The sequence below is a fragment of the Pavona decussata genome, unplaced genomic scaffold, assembly GCF_977016875.1.
Source record: "Pavona decussata unplaced genomic scaffold, jaPavDecu1.1 SCAFFOLD_602, whole genome shotgun sequence".
Lineage (NCBI taxonomy): Eukaryota > Metazoa > Cnidaria > Anthozoa > Scleractinia > Agariciidae > Pavona > Pavona decussata.
This window is the reverse complement of record NW_028145860.1, coordinates 3,735,001-3,754,697: the sequence shown is the minus strand read 5'-3', so window position 1 is coordinate 3,754,697 and position 19,697 is coordinate 3,735,001. Positions and strand designations below refer to the sequence as shown.

The 19,697-nt window shown below is 38.7% G+C and overlaps 2 protein-coding genes across 2 annotated transcripts in view; one reads left to right on the top strand and one right to left on the bottom strand.

The window, feature by feature from the left end:
- Positions 1-91: 91 nt before the first annotated feature.
- On the bottom strand, positions 92-8,874 carry LOC146449458 (26S proteasome regulatory subunit 10B). Its single transcript, XM_085101429.1, has 16 exons — positions 8,732-8,874; positions 7,847-7,926; positions 7,290-7,329; positions 6,650-6,702; positions 6,482-6,549; positions 5,200-5,314; positions 4,566-4,653; positions 4,401-4,462; positions 3,596-3,662; positions 3,416-3,472; positions 2,991-3,052; positions 2,436-2,474; positions 1,854-1,935; positions 1,182-1,262; positions 679-750; positions 92-290 (listed from the first exon to the last, which is right to left on the bottom strand). The coding sequence occupies exons 1-16, from the start codon at positions 8,823-8,825 to the stop codon at positions 172-174; spliced, it is 1,179 nt and encodes a 392-aa protein (XP_084957555.1). The 5' UTR covers positions 8,826-8,874; the 3' UTR covers positions 92-171.
- Positions 8,875-8,953: 79 nt separating this feature from the next.
- The window catches only part of LOC146449457 (alkaline ceramidase 3-like), a 25,821-nt gene continuing 15,077 nt past the window's right edge, over positions 8,954-19,697 (top strand). The window contains exons 1-3 of the mRNA XM_085101432.1: positions 8,954-9,217; positions 17,564-17,674; positions 19,265-19,317. Of these exons, the coding sequence (XP_084957558.1) occupies positions 9,106-9,217; positions 17,564-17,674; positions 19,265-19,317 (276 nt within the window). The 5' untranslated portion in view covers positions 8,954-9,105. The remainder of the gene's footprint in view (positions 9,218-17,563; positions 17,675-19,264; positions 19,318-19,697) is intronic.

Below are 19,697 nucleotides of genomic sequence, written 5' to 3'. Positions count from 1 at the left end.
AGTGATGGTGCACAAAACGGCTGGGAGGACTGGGAGAGGATGGGAAGGATATTACAGAATCGGTGACACTCAAGTAAAACAACAAACCTGATAAGTTTAACTTACAATTTATTGAAGGAATGAGATGTTTTACAGGGAATGACAAAAAAATTCAGAAATTTCATGGCTGGATCAAACCGGTTTGTAATCCAGTTTGGACTCCAACTTCTTGTTGTCGGAGACTTTGCGTGCCGCTTTCATGAAGTCCTCCTCGATAACGTAATCTCTCTCGGCGCGTATGGCGAACATTCCTGAAAAACAAGACGAAGAAAAAACAAAATCAAATCGCGCGCAAAAATTCAATTGCACCATGCGTCTTGGCCTTTAAACGAAAGAACAGCCCCGTTCTCTCCCTATCGATGTGTCAGGTGTTTAGTGCCTGTGTGACCATTCAAATGAAAGCTACTGAGCAGTACTTTCCTGCCGTTTATTATGCTGTAGAAGGTGGTTCTACTTTTTGAGTCTGTGGATAAAATCCTAAAGTGTGACCATTCAAATGAAAGCTACTGAGCAGTACTTTCCTGTGGTGCTGTCTATTATGCTGTACAAGGTGGTTCTAACTTTTGAGTCTGTGGATGAAATCTGATTGCATGGGCACTGGTTTGTAGAGTGGCACCATAGGAATGATTGTATGCAAACCTGCTTCAGTGCAGACATTCCTCAAGTCAGCGCCATTGAATCCGTCAGAAAGCTTCACCACAGCCTCGTAATCTGTAACAGAAAAGAAAAAGCAAGGATGAACAATACACCAAGCCCCGGTTGTTCAAAGAGCGGATAACTTTATTCAGTAGGTAAATCTCTATCTAGCGGATAAAATGTACTCCGGCCAACTCATGTATTTTATCCGCTGGATAGTGACTTATCACTGGATAAAGTTATCCGCTCTTTGAACAACAAATTTGCCAAATTGTTTCATAAAATGTTAAAGCTTTCAAAATTAATAACAATCGAATTTCTGTTGAGGAACACTAAGAACGTAAAAAAGAGCATGCTGGGTTATCGATTTTCCAGCACTGAAATACAGCGACAGAGTTTCTTGTAATTGCCCTGCATGCTATATGTTTATTGCCGTCGAGTAAATTTTAAAAAGTGAAAAAGAAAAGAACACGGTAAAACACCGAAGAGACGAGAGCTCTACTTACCGATATCACCGTGTTTTGTGATCTTGGCGGAATGGATCTTCAGGATATCCATACGAGCCTGCTCGTTAGGAAGTGGTATTTCTGGAATTGAAGAAAAACGTCAGTTTTAAAAGAAATATGGTGTTGTTTTATGCCCTGTGAATAAATGATGGCTGCATTTTTTTAGTCAGTGATTCAGGCATATTCAGATTGAAAAAGAAAATTCAAATTCTCCTCAGAGTCGAACCTATTAAGACCTATGAACTTCCGATTTTTTTTTTCGGCGAGAAAAGATCGTTTGGAATTGGAGAAATTGTGAGGGTTTTTTTTCTATCGAAAAAGATCGTCCGGAATTGGAGAAATATGTGGGGGTTTTTTTTACCGAAAAAGATAATTTGGAATTGGAGAAATATGTGAGGGTTTTTTTTTTACTGAAAAAGATCGTTTGGAGTTGGAGAAATAAGCGAGGTTTTTCTTACCGAAAAAAATCGTCTGGACTTGGAGAAAAAAGTCAGCTTTTTGCCTAAAGAAGATCGTCTGGGATTGAAGAATAAGTTAGGGTTTTCTCGCCTGAAAAGACCGTTACCATTATCACGCTAAAATGGCAGACATTTCCATTAAAACGTACAAGTCTTGCAAAATAAATAATGTAGTTCCAGTCAAGTTTTCGGTCAATGTTTAGCGTTCACTCACCTATTTTCCGATCTAGACGGCCTGGCCGGAGGAGGGCTGGGTCGAGTGTGTCAGGACGGTTTGTAGCCATGATAATTTTCACCTGGGGAGGGGAGGGAGAGGAGATGTTGTTAAGCTCTTTGAAGATGTGTGCTGCTCAAATATTTATTATATATTTATTATTTCCTGAATAAGGAGATAGCTAACACTTCAGAAAACCGAATATTGTCCACAGACCACTACAGCTTTCCCGGGAATTTCCATAAGATTTTTTCATTTCAAAACGAAAATGCTCAAAGATTTGGTTTCTCAGAGTAAATCCCATTTTGCATTTGGGGTAATCATTTTTCTCTGGAAATCCTTTACCTTCTAGATTATCATTCTAACCAACAAAAATGTTTAGAAACTTTATAGCTGATACAGTACTTTGGTTTCAAACTGGATATTAACCTATGAAATGAATCCGTCACCTTGTTAAATGAAGGGGCTTTCTTTAATAGGGGCTTGGAAACAATGAAATTTGTTTGGAAGGTGGGTGTGTTGAAAGAAGACAGTAAATTAGAAATGATAATTCACAAGTAAAAGAAAGAAGAGATCCCATACCTGTCCCAAAGCATCAAAACCATCCATTTGGTTTAACAACTGAAAAAAGAAATAGATTATTAGTTTTGTTTCTACGTTCATCTGGTCATGATATGCGGGGAGAAACCCGCCTGCACTCAAACCCCAGCTACTGCATGTTTGGCTAAAAATACAGCAAGATCAACTATCATAAATTTTCAGCTTCTCTCAAGGGTGGATTAAGGAACCTGGTGGCAAATTGAAATGTTGGAGTTCAGTTCCTATACACCAAGAAAGGTTCAACCCCCTCCTCCATACCTTTGCAAAAAAATTAGGTACACCCCACTTGTACTTTATTTTGTGCTTCAAATGTTGAATCGATATGTTATCCATATTGTTCTGGCAGATTTTCCCCTTGTGCACCTTATTAACAAGCAACACCCTGTCGTACACCTGCTTTATTTTTGGCATATCAAAGCTTGAGTGTGGTGGTTTTCAATGCCCCTGTATCAACAATGCTAACTCAACTATTTATCCTGGAACAGGGTTAGGGTGAGATGAACGTTTAAATTGAACAACAACTTTACGACCACGGACCTCCATAAGTGTTCTCTGAATTTCTCTGTCAGCAGATGTACCCTCTGAGAAACGTCGTCCACCTGAAGGAGACATTCAAAACAATTTTTTTTTGCATAACTGTTTATTTGGCATGCTTTATGAATGCCTTACAGAGGGAAACAATATACTGATATCCAATTTAAAGAAAAAAACTAGTGCACATGCTTAGAGGTAGTTTTCTTACGGGAATTTTAAATGTAAAACATCAGTAACATTTTGAGGTCATAAAAAAGAAAGTTGCCTATTTATTGTCTCAAACGTTTTGGACCATTAGATATGAACTTTCCAAAATTGTGAAATTTGTTTTAGAAAAGTTTTCAGTCATTAAGGTAATTTTACTGATTCATTTAAAGGAGAATCTGTACAGAAATATTTAACAATAAGGCATGTATAATGTTAACTACCAATGGCATCAATTTCGTCCATAAATATAATGCAAGGCTCATGATCCCTAGCATAACCTGCAAAACAAAACAAACAGGTTTGTTATTGCCCCTTGCTAAAAGAAACCAACTTTTTTCTTGTATTAATGTCTATGAACTAAAGCAAGGAAAGCCAGTCTATAATAAATTATTTATACATACCAAACATTTCTCGTATAAGCCTTGCACTTTCACCAATGTATTTATCTACAATAGCACTGGACACAACCTAAAAGAAGGTTGCAGCATACAACATTATTTTGTTAAATGACACCGCAACCAAAGTACAGCATTCTGTACTTGGGGAGCAGGGATGGTGCAGTTGTGAGAGCACTCGTCTCCCACCAACGTGGTAGGGGCTCGATTCCCAAACTCGGTGTCATGTGGGTTGAGTTTGTTGTTGGTTCTTTTCGTTACTCCAGTTTTCCCCTCTCCTTAAAAACCAACATTTCCAAATTCCAATTCAATCTGGAGAGTGTCCCCATACTGTAAAGCACATTTGATCATCTCGTCATGGAATTATGCACTATACAAATTTACAAATTTAATCTAAAAATTTAGTTTGTGGAAAGGAGCCAGCGAGTATGCCCCCTGCATTCACTATTATTTGCTGCTTACTTCATGAGGGTCTTTTGTTTCGATCCCCTTTCCAGGTTAAGCAGAACCAGCTTACACTGCCTACTACTTGTTGTGATACTGCATGCTATGACAGTACATTTTAAAAAAGCTATAAAAAGAATGTGACTCACAAATTGATTGCAAAGTGAGCAGGCAAAGGGAAAACTAAAGCAAGGCTCAGACGTGTTTTCAACAACAACAATAAAGTATGGTATATCAGTGATTTTTGTCAATTGAAGATTTTGCAAGATTAATAAAAGCAAAAAATGCTTTTAAAAATTTCTCAAACACACCTAATCACTTAAGGACAGTTACATTTGCTTTCATGATCAATTGCTAATGAAATTACCTTGAGAAAGTTGGCATCTAACTGGCTGGCAACAGCCCTTGCCAGTAATGTCTTCCCAGTTCCTACATAAAAAGATAGATTCATTAAAATTTTAATTTCCAGATTTGAAGTCTGATACACTCATATCACAAACAAACTAACAAACCAATTTTCTGTTGTTATTACCTGGAGGGCCAAACAGAAGACAGCCTTTAGGTGGTTGAATTCCAACTCGCTGAAACAGCTCAGGATTGGTCAAGGGAAGTTCTATGACCTGCGGTAAAATTTGCATAGTTAACATGATAAAATAATAAATGATATTCAGATCAAAAGCAAAAGCAAAATTCTCAGGAATGACATCCAAAGGAATGTTAGACATTTATTGTTGCACTCAAAGATTTAAAATAGACCCTTCTCCAAAATGGCGGCAGCAGATTTGAATGAGTTAAAATTGAACTGAATGAAAAACAGATACCAGCACTGGAAAGAGCACCTTTACTTTAGTAACCTTGCAAAGTTTCAGCATATTAGGTGTTATATCGGCTTAGGAAATGTAAGATGAAATTTGACAAATTTACAGACGTTTGTAAGACTGGGGGTATACGTCATACCCCCAGTCATACAAACGTCTGTAAATTTTTCAGTTTTCAACTTACATTTTCTCAGCTGATATTACACCTCATACGCTGAAACTTTGCAGGGTTACTAAAGTAAAAGTGCTCTTTCTAGTGATGGTATACGTTTTTAATTTTAACTTATTTGATTTTCGGCTGCCATTTTGGAGAAGGGTCTATTGGTAAGGTGAATGCAAACGTTGTACCTCTCTGAGTTCCCTGATCTGTTCACTCAGTCCTCCAACTTCAGAATATGAGATATTGCCAGGATCTTCATGGGACATGTTGTATACGAGGGGATCAACTTCCCGAGGAAGATACCTGGACAGAGTGACAAAGACTCTTTTATGCATGGCCATATTAATAATCTAGTTGGATTTAACAGCTATGAATCATTCAATGCTTTTAATAGCAGTGATATAAGCATTAGAATCACTGTACCACAGTAAAATTATAGTTTAAGACCGCAGATGTCACTTAGACTCTGATTATGTGTACAAAAACGTGAAATATTGCATTTACAAACAAGTAGACAAATTAGCTTCTAAGGCATTGTATTATACAATAAATATTGAAAGGTCTGGTTATTTTGTCAGAAACATAGTTATACATTTACACTGTTATTAAGGGCTTGAATTTGACAAACAAGCTTAAGACTTTTGCCTAAAAAACTGAACCAACTCTCAAGTGATGCTTGAAATGATTTCCTTTCTTCTCCGTCTAAGCAAAAGTTCTAACATGATAACAAGTCAGTAGGCCAAAGTAGAGCATTTTTGTAGAAATTTGGATTCTAAAGCCAAATTATCACTTACACCTGTTTTCCACTATGCCCTTCAATTGGCAGCTCCTGTGAGATCAGAGCATGTGTCAAGTGGTTGCTTACTGGAGGTTTAAAACACTGACAAGAAAATTTTAAAACACCACTCACAAAAAACAGTTGTGGCCACTTACAAAAAGTCTCAATAATTGTAGTAATTTGAGTAAAAAAATTTGTGTATTTTTTTAAAAGTAGTCCCTTACAGGAGGTGGTTTCACAGGAAGGTTCCACTTATGACAGTCAATCCGCGTCATGCAAGACCGGTATTTTTGAAATTTGAACGGAGTATTGAAATTTACATGTCAGTTTTGAACATTGCTAAGAGATTTCAGAATTCACATGGAAATTTCCCTAGTTTATTGACGGTATGAAGCTATGAATTTTTCTTCACATTACAGCATTAAATATTTCAAGAATAACAATTGTTTCCCAAGTATTTTGAATTTTTTTTTCTGTCAATGTGTCTTTTTCGGAACGATTTCCAGAGAAATTTTCAACATTCCATTCACACATCGGACATTACAAAGAGAAATTCGAATGTTCATTACATTCTCAGAAAATACTGCTCACACGTGACGTGAATTGACTGTAACACTTGTACCTGGTTTACACTGCTGTGACTGTCTGCCTGGAGAAAAGAAGGTAATATACTATAGGTGGTGAGTAAGTACCTCATGATGGTGAGAGTTGTCATGTCAAGTGCAACACGCGTTCCCTGTTTGAGCTTCTTTTTATCAACCTATTACAACAACAGAAAACGTTTTACTATAACTAAGCTGCTTGAAAGAAAAATGCTCATTAAAACACAAAATAAAATTATTGAAATAATGCATTCATACCTGTCTTCTGCAACCTACAACATAGCGTGGTCCATTGGTTGCTTTTACAATAACTAAAAAATGGAAAAGCATTTGTAATGAGGATAAATTATGTTCCTGAGAGCCTAGGCCAACATGATAGCACAGAGACAGAGCACCACACTGCTTTTCTTAGGTATGATTGTTTTTAAGACATTTTATGTCAATTTAATGTGGATTTGTGTAGTTTCTATAAGGCAAAACATTGCCTGGTGTAATAAAAACAAACTGTTAAATGTAAAAAAAAAAAAAAAAAATTGAAAGATGCCAGAAGCTTGGAACAAAAATCTGAATGACTTTCTGTGCACTGGTCAGATGTTCTAACCACTAAGCTATCAGGAAACTCCTGGTGACCTAGGTCATTGACTGGGTTAAAATGTGAGATGCGTCCTGCACGCTACAAGAATCAGCAGTGATACTGCTTCTTATTTCATGACCAAGGTTAACATTGAAGGGCTCCGGGCATTCAATCGGCCTGTAGTGCATTTTGGATTGCGTTTTGTTTTTGAGCTAAAACAACAAAATTTGACCTAAAACGCAGTATAGGTCGGTTGTTCCCCAAGCCTTCAATTTAACAGTTAACTTTCTTTATCAGGAATTAAACAAATGTTTCAAAACTTACACTTCTCTTCAGTAAGCTGACGAAGAACTTCACCAACAATCTATAAGACAAGAATTTCAGGAAAAGGAAAAAGATTATCACTTTTACTAGAATTCAATATTATTATTAGTTTTTTTCAGGGTGCATTTGATTGACTCTATTCCAGAATAGGAATACATGCAATGATGACAAAAAATCCCTTATAAGAGGTTTTTGGAGTTACTAGAGTACAAAATCGATCTTAAATTATCATGTGTCAGGGAAAGTTTGTAGAAATATCTTCCGTAATTTACTGAAAAAGATAAATCTAACAGCCATTCCACTTATTCTCATTACGGAATACAGTCAATCGAATGCAACCTAAATATGCTGATGTACACGTAGCAGTTAAAATTTGCATTTTGGCCATTTTTTCATTCAATTTCCTTTGTTTTTTTTTAAGAATTTATGACGATGAATATGTGTGTGACAAAGACAAAAATTAATTAACATAAAACAAACAAACAAACAAACAAACAAAATAGAACATTATTTATAAATACACAAAATGGGCATAAATTCAAATAATTAATACACACCTGTCCAACACTCTGAAGAGCCTTCAAGTCATTCTCAGATTTGTCATACTCCTTGCTTAAATCTTTTAGTTGTTCTCTCACTAGAAAAATAATAAAGAAAATTAATTATTAATGTATGGGTTGTAAGGAAATGTTTCCATTTAAAGACGGTGCCTACTAATACCGAAGTATTTTTGTGCGGTTTATGACTATGCGGGAAAAGCAGATGTTAGCAAGGCCTATTGGAATCCAAAATGAAAATTGGGGGTAACCACGCATTTTTCATAGATGATTAAGCAACAATATCTCTAAAAAGCGCCAAAATATAAAGCAATGTATGGGATTTTTTCCTAAATTGAAGCTTAATTTTCTCTGAAAAATGCATGGTTACCCCCAATTTTCTTTTGAGATACCAAAGGCATTTGGTAAGTTCTGCTTTCTCCGTATAGTTTTAAACCGAGTAAAAATATTCCTGTATTAGTAGGCACCACCCATAGGAAACCCGAGTATCTCGCGATGCGCAGAACGTATGCGCAGTAACAATAGTAGGCACCGTCCTTAATTAAATAAATATTTGTACCATGTGATCCTTGTAACCACATGTGATTCTATATGATTGCACCCTTTGACATTTTGTTATAACATTTTGATGTCTTGTTTTATACCGGCTTCACTTATCAACGTCAAAATTGATGCTGTGACGACCTGAACCACTACAAATTTTTCATATCTAATCGACCCTGTTTCTTAGGCTAGCAAAAAGCTTGGCCATTGGTTTTATGTAAGCTTAATTATTTGGGAGATCAAGAATTTTAATTTGACAAAATAGATACTGTCTTGCCAAAACTGAATTTACTTCTGTATGGGTCAAACAAATCAGAACATGAAAAAGTATAATGAACTTACTTTCTTTTAAGCGTGCATCGAGCTCTCTATGTTCTAAGAGCTTCTTCCTGTAATTAACCAAAGCTTTCTCTCTCGCTGTCTCCGTGGTCGCCATCTTTGTTGAGTGACTAAGCAATGTCCCACAAGTCAATGCGGGTGTAGGTTTTCAGCGATCAACGGCTGACAAAAAGAAAACGAGGGCTCGGAAATAATTTACATTTTCAAAAAAGGGAAAAAAGACGCGCTTAATTAGCGATGTAAAAACATTTCATATTTGATGTTTCCGTGGCGATCATGAGTCCGTCCCGACCTTTCAGGGGCGTTAGCATATATTACAGGTGTGTAATTACACATGAACTTCATTCTTCCTTGATGCCTTTTGGACGAAAGTGAAAATGGCACCTCTCTCGACAAACGGGAACAAGGAGGGGTTTTGGGGGGAGGCAACTTCCACGTTGGATTGGTGCGAAGAGAACTACGTGGTGTCACTGTTTCTTGCAGAATTCTGTAAGTTATTTTGAATTTATAAAATTCATCTGTTGATTCAAGCTTCATAGTATGAGTTAAGTACTTGAATATCGCATTGCCTTTCAAAACAAAGTATGTGAGTCATTAAAATCGATTCTGTAGCTAACTTAAATTACTGGGCAGAATTCGCATTCGATCTTTCACTATGGCCCCGTCATCGCTCGCAGGTGAGTTAAATTGAGGTTATGTTTTAATATGCAAGGTATATATTCCACCGCGGTACCTTCTGTTTTGGAAAATGTCGCCGATGAACTATTCACTCAACGCTAACATATTGTTACAATCGTATGTAGCGAATTTAGTGAACGTCTAATTCGCCATTTTTTAAATGTAAGCACAATTATTATTTCCTGAAACTCTTTGTTTTCACTCGTTTGTTAACGGAAGTATCTACATTTTATTTCACTTAATAAATATCCTCGATTCATCCGTTGCGGTAACTACTTCGCAGAAAACAAAAAAATATATATATTATGTTTATTTACATGTTATTTATAACTTCAGTGAGCAGTTCCAAGGGCTGTTGACTGTGTTCTTATCCCTTTCAATGTGATTGGCACAAGACTTGAACGTTTCAGAGTTCCTCCAAAGATTTTGTGGTCTGGTGTTACATAACAAAAGCTGTACATAAAATGTTGAAGACTGAACTTAGGTTAGGTTCATGCTATACCATGTAACTCTTGAACCGGCATGAAAGTCATACCAGGTGGGTATTTTGTTCACACATGCTAATTTAGGCACAAATTTTGTGCCAGAACAGTACTGCAATTACCCTGTGAGCAGAGGCCTTTTGATCTTCCTAGTCCCTTCCTCTTCCCAACTTATCCAGGAAGATTGAAGGAGACTCTGCTCGCAGGGTACAATGCACCATGCCCTATGGACTTTTACAAAGTTGCTCCAGCAGGAGGTATAGAGCTGTTCCCACGGTACTATCAAGAACAAATTTGTGCTACTGCTGTTCACATAATACCAGACTGATTTTCATGCCGGTACAAAAATTCAGTATCAGGTATTATGCGAACATAGCCTTATAGTGGGTACAAACTACACACTAGTACTGTAAAAAAACTTTTCATAAAAAAAATAATAAAATAAAAAAAAGAAAGCTTGTATCAAATAGGTGGTAGAAATAGCAGGGCCTTGTGTGAATAATAGGGCAAAATCAGGAACAAAAACTGAACCAGGTGCAAATTTTGGTCCATTGTCCAACTTGGATGTTATTGTAATAAACGTCGAGTCGATTGATTGAATGTCGATTTATTTGTGCCTATATTACACCTTTGAACCTAAACCTAGAACCTCGAACTTGTTTGATCGCTCGCGTTGAATGTGTTCCTACCGATATCGAGTCATGCACAGTACTGATCATGTGTATTGTTACATAATTGGTTTCAAATGTCAATCTTGAAAACTATACAAACAAAACATTATTGCATAACATGTCCAAAAAACATGACTGTCCTTGTATGCCTCGTGACACAAGTATAAAGAATCTGACACTCCCCAAAGTTTTCCACGCAGTGACAAACTTTCACCGTCCTGATTTATCGAAATTATTTACAATGATTATACAATGTTCATTTGTCGACGACCGATCTCCCCGATCACCGCCGCTGTTCGTCGAGGTCGAGCAGCATCCGCAAGTTGACTTGAAACATCCGCAACATGACGTGTATCCACATTGTTTGTACTAGACTTGACCTCGATTGGAATCAAATGTTGAATGACTCTCCGTAAATAACTTGGTCGCTTGTCGCTGTTTCCGACTTTGACGATTGCAGCACGAACCTTTCCATCAGCTCCAGGAATTAGTTCCTCAACTCTTGCAATCTTCCAGTGAATCCTATTTGTAGAATCGTTTTTGAGCAGCACAATATCTCCAACTGAGATTTCTTGAACGGAAATTCCTTTGTTTCTCGGACTTGATTGTTCACGTAAGCTGGTGAGATATTCCTTTCTCCACTGTTTCGTGACTTGCTGTAGTAAATTCTTGTGGTGCTTAGCTCTTCTTGTCAACGATTGATGAGTGCTGACAATTTCGTAATGTGCGTCATTTGGGGTCAATGTGACACGTCGTCCATAAACAAGGTCAGAAGGCGACAATGGATAAGAGATTGAATTCGCGTCGTCGTACACGTAAGTGATCGGCCTCGCGTTGATCACTGACTCGATTTCTACCATCAAAGTTCGCAATTGTTCAAAACTCAGAGATGATCGACCGAGCACTTTCTTCAATGGTAGCTTGACACTTCTGACTAATCGCTCCCAGAAACCCCCCCACCAGGGAGCCTTTTCAACAATAAAGTTCCAGGTGACTCTCTGGTTGACAAGGTAACGCAACACTTCGTTAGATCTTGTGATCCTCCTGATTTCCTTGCTCGAAGACTTGAAAGTTTTCGCGTTGTCTGAATTAATGGTCGCTGGTAGCCCTCGGCGACTGGCAAATCGTCTGAATGCCAACAGAAAATCTTGAACATCGAGGCTTTTGCATAGCTCTAAGTGTACAGCCCTGGTCGACGCACATGTGAATAAACACACGTAAACCTTGCTTGATTCATTCGCATGTTCATTGACAATATTTAGTGGTCCCGCAAAATCCAACCCTACATGTGTGAAGGGCGGGTCGTCTGAAACTCGTTCACTCGGAAGATCAGGAGTCGACTGAGCTTTGTACGGCATTCCATTGATTCGCAAACAAATCACGCATTTCTTGATTACTCGTTTTACTGCTTCGCGACCCCTCAAGATCCAAAAGCGCTCTCTTAGCGTGGTAAGAGTGTCCCTTAATCCGCAGTGTTTCACTGATTCATGCCCTTTCTTGATAATCAATTGAACAAATTCGTGTTTAGCTGGCAGAAGAATTGGGTTTCTTGTACTCCCCGGTAGATTGGTATTGTTCATTCGACCCTTGCATTTCACAATACCTTCTTGAATGTACAACCCGAATTGCGTGACATATGTTGGCGGAGTCGATTTCTGATCCTTACGCTTGAGGAATTCAATTTCCTTGGCGAACGAAGTTGCTTGAACTGACTTGATCCAGAGATTCTCGGCTTCCTTTAAATCAGCGGCGTTTAAACTCGTTTCTTCTCCCCTTGTACCCTCGTTTCGAATTCGATTCTTCCACTTCCTTGCAATCTTGACAACAAGAGCTGTTACGCGGAGCAGATCTGTCAAGTCGTGAAATCGCTTTATGTCGATTATCTGATCGATTCTCTTCTCTGGCACTGAGTTGTCATCTGAATTATTCACAAGAGAATGAGTGATAGCTAGTGGATTCTTTACAGCTTCTTCAAGGGCAACCTTGTCTTCGGCTTGTGTCGATCGGTTTTCGGGCCATTCAGATTCTGGCTGATAAAGGAATGCTGCGCCATTCCACCAAGTCGTTTTAGTGGAAAGTTCCTTTGCAGACAAACCACGAGACGGTATATCAGCCGGGTTCAACTCTCCAGGGCAATGCCTCCAATCATCCTTGGAGGTCAAATTTCGAATTTCTTCCACACGATGCTGAACGTACTGTTTCCAAGTTCGCTCGTTCTTGATCCAACACAGCGTAGTCATCGAATCGGTCCAGCAGATGGTCTTAACATTACTTCCGGTCATATTAAGACTGTTCATGAGACAGGCGAGAATAAGAGCACCTAACAATTCCAGGCGTGGAATGGTCTGTCTCTTTAGCGGCGCAACTCTTGTTTTCGAGGCAACGAGACGAACATCGATTTCACCATTTTCATACAAAGATCGAACGTAAACAACTCCAGCATACGCGCGGTGAGAGGCGTCGCTAAATCCATGAAGCTCGAATTGCACAGGCCTTGATCGGAAATAGCAGCGGGGTATTTTGACATCGTTTAAACACTTCAATTCGTTCAGTAATGAATTCCAAGTTCCAAGAAGGTTTTCAGGCAGGTTACTATCCCAGTCAATCTTGTCGAGACAGAGTTCCTGGAAGAGAATTTTCATCTCTACAGTGCACGGGGTGAGAAAGCCAATCGGGTCAAATACCATCGCTGTCAACTTCAAAACAGATCGCTTTGTCGCCGGAAGTGACATTCCATAGTTGTACAAATCAGTAAAGTTGAAGAAAAACTCGTCTTCAACAGTGTCCCAGTTCATTCCAAGAACCTTGACCATAGTGTCGCTTTTCGTTTCTGAGTTTCCTGGTGTGATTGACGATTTTGCGTACGACTCGTCATCCTCTGCAGTGATTTCTTGTTTCGATTTTGCTTCGTTTGAATTTTCAACATTCTGGATCACTCTCACCAGGGTGCGAGAGTTTGAGTTCCATTTCCTAAGGTTGAATCCGCCATCGGCCATGATTTGTTTGGATTTCTTGTAGACATCAATAGCCTCTTCGTCAGTTTCTGTTCCAGTGATCAGGTCGTCAACGTACAAGGACTTCTCTAGCATTTCCGCCATCTCAGGCTCGCTTTGCTTGTACAAATGCAAATGATGCTTTATCGTCGCGCCCAGGATCGAAGGCGACGGGCGCAGACCAAAGACAAGTCGGTTGAATCGAAACTCTGCAATCTCTGGTTTCTTCGCGAACGGATCTTCGAACCACAGAAATCTGAGCATGTCCCGTTCTCTTTTTTTGATGCTCACCATTAAGAATGCCTTCTCGATATCTGCAGTAATTCCGACGGCGTTCCTGCGAAACTTAGTTAACATGTCGAAGATGTGTGGGATGTGATTGTCTCCAACTTCAAGACAATCGTTCAGAGAGCTTTCTTCCTTAGAATTCTTGGCCGATCCATCGTAAACGATGCGCACCTTTGTCGTTTCTCGATCCTTTCGTACAACAGCGTGGTGAGGTGAATAGTAAATCCCCTTCGTGTTAAGTTTGTTCGCATCGTTCAATTTTGGCACCCTTTCGACGATTTCCGTTCGCGCTTGTTCCTGAATAATCTTGTCATACTCGTGAAGTAAGTTCGGCTCGCCTTTCAATTTGTGATGTAAAGATCGCAGTCGGGTTTCACACATTCGATAGTTATTAGTACGTGGTAAGCAGTCTTCCTTCCATGGCAGTGAAACTTCGTAATGACGGCCATCAAAAGAGATTTCTTCGTTTCGCTTGGCTTCAATTGGCGAGTGATTTGCAGAATTCAGATCACCTTTAATTCCGATGCTTTCGGTTTCCCAGAACTGTTTCAGCAGATTTGTGATCTCGTCAACTTGATTCGCTTCGTTTAACACCGGTTCACCTGAGATGACAAGATTTGAGACGACATTAGAATTTGCGTGTACATGTTGCTCGCCCGTAGGGCCTGACAGAAGCCAACCAAACTTGCTGTTGATGGCTGTGGGACCGAATTCACCTCGAATCGATTCTCCAGTGACAATGTCCCAGTAATAATCCGATCCAATGAGAATGTCAATAGAGTCATGTTCGTTCGCTGGACTGTCAGCCAGATCTAAATCAGTTAAATGCGGGTATTTCGTGACATCTATTCTCTTTGGAAGTGGCGAGCAAATGACAGGAAAATTGAGGGCGGAAATCTCCACGAACTCGTCTTTACTGCTTCGTAGCGGTAAAGTAAATACTTGACATTTTTGTTTTCGATAGGCGTTTTCACCAAACGTGTTTAGGTGAAGGGTCTCAGTCGACGTCGCAGTTAATCCCAGCCTTGCCTTGATGCGGTCGGTCACATATGAGCGTTGACTACCATTGTCGAACAAAATTCGGACGGGAATAGACTTGGATCCGTCTTCGCTTGTTGCTATCGCTGTGGCGGTTTGTAACAATATGCTACCCTTGGTTCCTTTCGTACTTGAAGTTGCGGTGGTAGTGGCGCTCCCCAAACCAGATGCTTCTTCGTTATTTCGATTCGAGAATCCTTGTTCTTCAGTGGGCGTATAAGAATTCGGTGGGTCACAGGGCGATTTTTCTTGACAGATCGATTGATGATGCCTTCGCTTGCAGATCCTACAACTCTTGTCGCAGTGTTCAACTAAATGTCCCCTTTTCAAGCACATAAAACATCTTTTGTTGCGTCTTAGTATGTCTCTCCTGGCGTTAATATCTGTAACCTTGTCGCACGACGCTGAGTAATGCCTTCCAGAGCAGTAAACACATTTTGGAACATTCGCCTCTGGTTTTGAAGTGGCACCAAAAAATGTTCCAGCTGTCGGTAATCGAGGTTTCGGGGGCGGTGCTGGTGGACGTTTCTGATTTCGATCGTCGGTGATTTTGACATTCTCGCTAACTTCTATTGCTTCAACTTCTCGTTTGATTACATCCATTAGTTCTTCAATTTTCCAAACAGCACTTGTCGTTTCTCTAGCGATTCTAACACGAATTTCATTGGGAAGCTTAGACATAACCACTGGAATCAATAAACCACCGTATTGATCAGATGCAACGCCCAATGAAGACAGGCCGCGAATGTGGACGCTGATTTTGTCGTACACAAATCTCAAGGAATTGGAACGTTCCGAGGTCGAGCAGCTTGGTAATTTCAACAGTTCCTCCATGTGCACGGAAATGATTTGCTGCGTTTTTCCGAACCTCTCATGTAGTATTTCGATCGCAGAATTGTAATTCGCTTCGGTCAAAGATAAACCTTGAATTGATCGAGATGCGGGGCCTTCGAGAAGGGAATTGAGATAATTGAATTTATCGATAGTAGAAATTGCCTTGCTTTCGTGCACTGCTGTCTTGTACGAGTCCCAGAAGCTAGTCCACTTAGTTACATCACCTCTAAACCTAGGCAAGATCAACTTAGGTAATTTGGCTTTCGCTTGTTGTGCCACGCCAGGTGAACCTTGGCTGGGGTTGATTTGGCTTTCTTGCGCGCTAGATTCATTGTTCCTTTTTGTTAAGGCATCCTGAATACTTTTCTGGCATGCAACCACCCTTTCTAGAACCCTCTCTGAATCTTCTATTTCAGCTTGAATCGTTTCGACTTCGCATAATGACAAAATGCTTTCGTCAAGGCTCTCAACCAGTTTCAACTTGCTTTCGAGTAAACGATGTAATACATCTAACTGTTTAGCCTGTTCGTTATTAAGCGTACCTTCAGGTTCGAGTATCGTGTTTGCTTCTCCAATCCTCTTTGTAATTACACCTCTATGGGCTCCTCGAGAAGCTTTAAGCCTGTCCAGTTTCTCCTTCAGTTCCTTTTCACTCATGACGTCGCTTGCTCAGATCCTTCGTCCTGTTCGTCTTCTTCAGTCGATTCGTTTAGCCAGTGAGTCCGGCCCCACGTTGGGCGCCATGTAATAAACGTCGAGTCGATTGATTGAATGTCGATTTATTTGTGCCTATATTACACCTTTGAACCTAAACCTAGAACCTCGAACTTGTTTGATCGCTCGCGTTGAATGTGTTCCTACCGATATCGAGTCATGCACAGTACTGATCATGTGTATTGTTACATAATTGGTTTCAAATGTCAATCTTGAAAACTATACAAACAAAACATTATTGCATAACATGTCCAAAAAACATGACTGTCCTTGTATGCCTCGTGACACAAGTATAAAGAATCTGACAGTTATTAAAAGAGATGATAGCCTGGTCGTAAGATCACAATTTATTTATAAATTATCGAGGAAGGACAACTCATTCCCTGAAAGCAGAATTGTATTTGACTTTCTGAAGTCAGCTCAGCCAGGATACTGAACAACTCTGCACTTGTGATAGACTAGCAAGTTTAGAAATTCTCATTTCGAAAGAGTAGAAATACAGCTGGCATTATTAGATCGCAAGCATATCCAGATAACATATATGCTTACTCCTTTCTTCTGGCTCAATTCACAATACCATGCCAATAAACTAGTAACTTGGTGGAAAGTTAAAAAAAAAAAAATTAAAAATCACAAAAGTGTATTTTTACAATAAGTTAAAAATATCGATGTCAGGTTTAGAGTTCTTTTGTTTAGAGGAATACTAGAGAAACTCCAGATGGATGCCAAAATAAACAGTCTCTAAGCAGCATACAGCACAGTAAAAAATTCTGTATTTTACAATAAGTCAAAAATATCAATGTCAGATTTAGAGTTCATTGGTTTGGATGAATACCACAGAAACTCCAGATGGATGTCAAACAAACTGTCAGTCTCTAAGCAGCGTACAGCGCAGTAAAAAATTCTTATCCTAAGGGTGTTAATGACATGATTATAAAAATCATCTGAGATTAGTCAAGATTGCTTTTAATTTAACCTTTTCAAAATAGCTGACAGAATAGCTTTCTTACTAATATTGATCCTGTGAGTAAGAAAAAATATTTTCCATCAGGAACTCCCATGATTAAACTTTGTAAGTGATGCAGCTTACTTTGAATTTCCCTGACTCATAATTCTTCATTTGATTTTTTTATCCAGGGAACACAATAAGCAACTGGTTATTTTTGATTCCATCTGCCTTTGGAGCATATTTATCATTGAAAGTTAAACTGGAGCGACGCTATGCACTGTCTTTCATTTCTGTCTTTGGTAGGTCATGTGACAACCTAACTAGATTCTCTAAATCAATAAGCAAATAATTCTCCTTAATATCATGGGTGACAAATAACTCATTAATTTTGGCGCAAAATTTCAGGGTCAATTTATAATTTCACATGTGAAATAACAAAGTTGCTATGGCAACGTTTCCTATATCTCAGTGCCAAGATGGCGTCCAGGTTTAAAGATGTTACGGATGAAAGAAGTTACGGCATTAAAAGACACTGCACTAACTATGCAAAAGAGCACAGTTAACTGGGTTGGGGTTTTTGAGAACTGGTGTGATGAAAATGGCCTTGACAAAAACCCCGAGACGTTTCGTCCTGAGCAGTTGGATAAAGTACTTGAGCGGTTTTAACCTGTGTCTGTAAACAAGACAGAACCGACCATGATTGTGAGCGTAATTTGTCACCCATGATATTAAAAGGTCATCAAAAATGGTAAAGGCTCAGGAAATTATTAGAATTTTGACAAAACACGTGTGAAATTATTTCCTAATTTCACTTGTCACCATTTGATTACATATATGAACAATCTGTGTACATTTCTTATAGGCTCAGTTTTCTTTCTAAAATGCGTGCACCAACCCTTGGATAACCTGCAATGGAACCCATCCAGGGAGAGGGTAGATACTCCTTGTCACCTTATAATGGGTATCCTTAGATTGACTAGTATCCCACCCAGGGGGGAGGGGTAGTTATTCTACTGGACACTTCATCCTAGATAGTCTGTGCTGAACTTAAGTATCCCATCCTGGTGAGATCAGTGATGCTCTTAGTCGCTTCATAATTTCTTTAATAATTGGATTTTAAAAGTACCAGCTGTGTGCTTTACTGAGTTTTCATTGCAGCCTTTGTGTAACTTTATTTATTTTTTTATTGTTCAAAAACTCATTAATAATTCATAAGCCATTGACCTATCAAATGGTCGATAAACCATCACATGCAGTGGTTTTATATCTGATAAAACCTCCTCCTTATTAGTATGCGTTGTTTAATGCTTTGTCATGCACTAATTTCCAATGTTCACTAAAGCATCATTGTTATGAACTTTCTTGACACACGCTTTTCCAAGAATGTTTTTGAAGCCGTTCAAAAAACTCGCAGCACGTTTTTTATCAGGATTTAAAACCATGAGGTGCAGCCGAGTGGTTTTAAATCTTGATAAAACACTGCTGCTCGTGTTTTAAACATTACCTAAAATTGGCCAAGAAATGTAAAGTGGGTTGTCTTGATCTGGTCATTTATCTATTTATTTATTTATTATTTTATTAGCTTTACCATTACAACATTTACAACATACTGAATTAAATTAGGCAGGGTATCCACAACGGCAAGAAGCCAATTACTGTGGGCCCGATTTAAATAAAAACATTAAGATAAGCCAACATGAAAACACTAACGACTACATGTACAGGTTACTGGACGAGCAAAACTATGAGAGCGGTTTTTAATACATATAGTCTTAAATGTTCGAGGGTTATTGCAGTCATAGTTCATTAAAAGCAGTGAAAAAGTATTTTAACATTACAGATTAAAAACAGGAAAGGTTAATGTCAATGTTTGTGTTTTTTTTTTTCAGTTGTTGGAATGGGATCATTATGTTTTCATGCTACACTGCTGTATGAAATGCAAGTAAGAACAATTAACTTTAAAAATATATGTTGTGGTTTAATTTTTTTGTCGTTGCTGTTGTTTCAAGTTTTTCAAACATGTTTAATTTTTATTTTCCTTTATTTACCATAACCTGAGACAAAAGGAAATAAAAATCAAACTGGTTGGAAAATTTTTTTAACCCTTTCGTTGGCAGTTTCCTGGGGAACATTTTTTTTCCCGGGAACCAGGTTTATAAATCTGGCCGTAAGTCTTCAGCATTAAATGATACCCCCCCATAAACTATACATCATTTTACTCAGGATGAAATATCCTTTCATTTAGAATACATTTTATTGGCCATTGATGCTACCATAAATATTTTGAGCTTATTAAAATTTGAATGAAAAATCTACCTGATG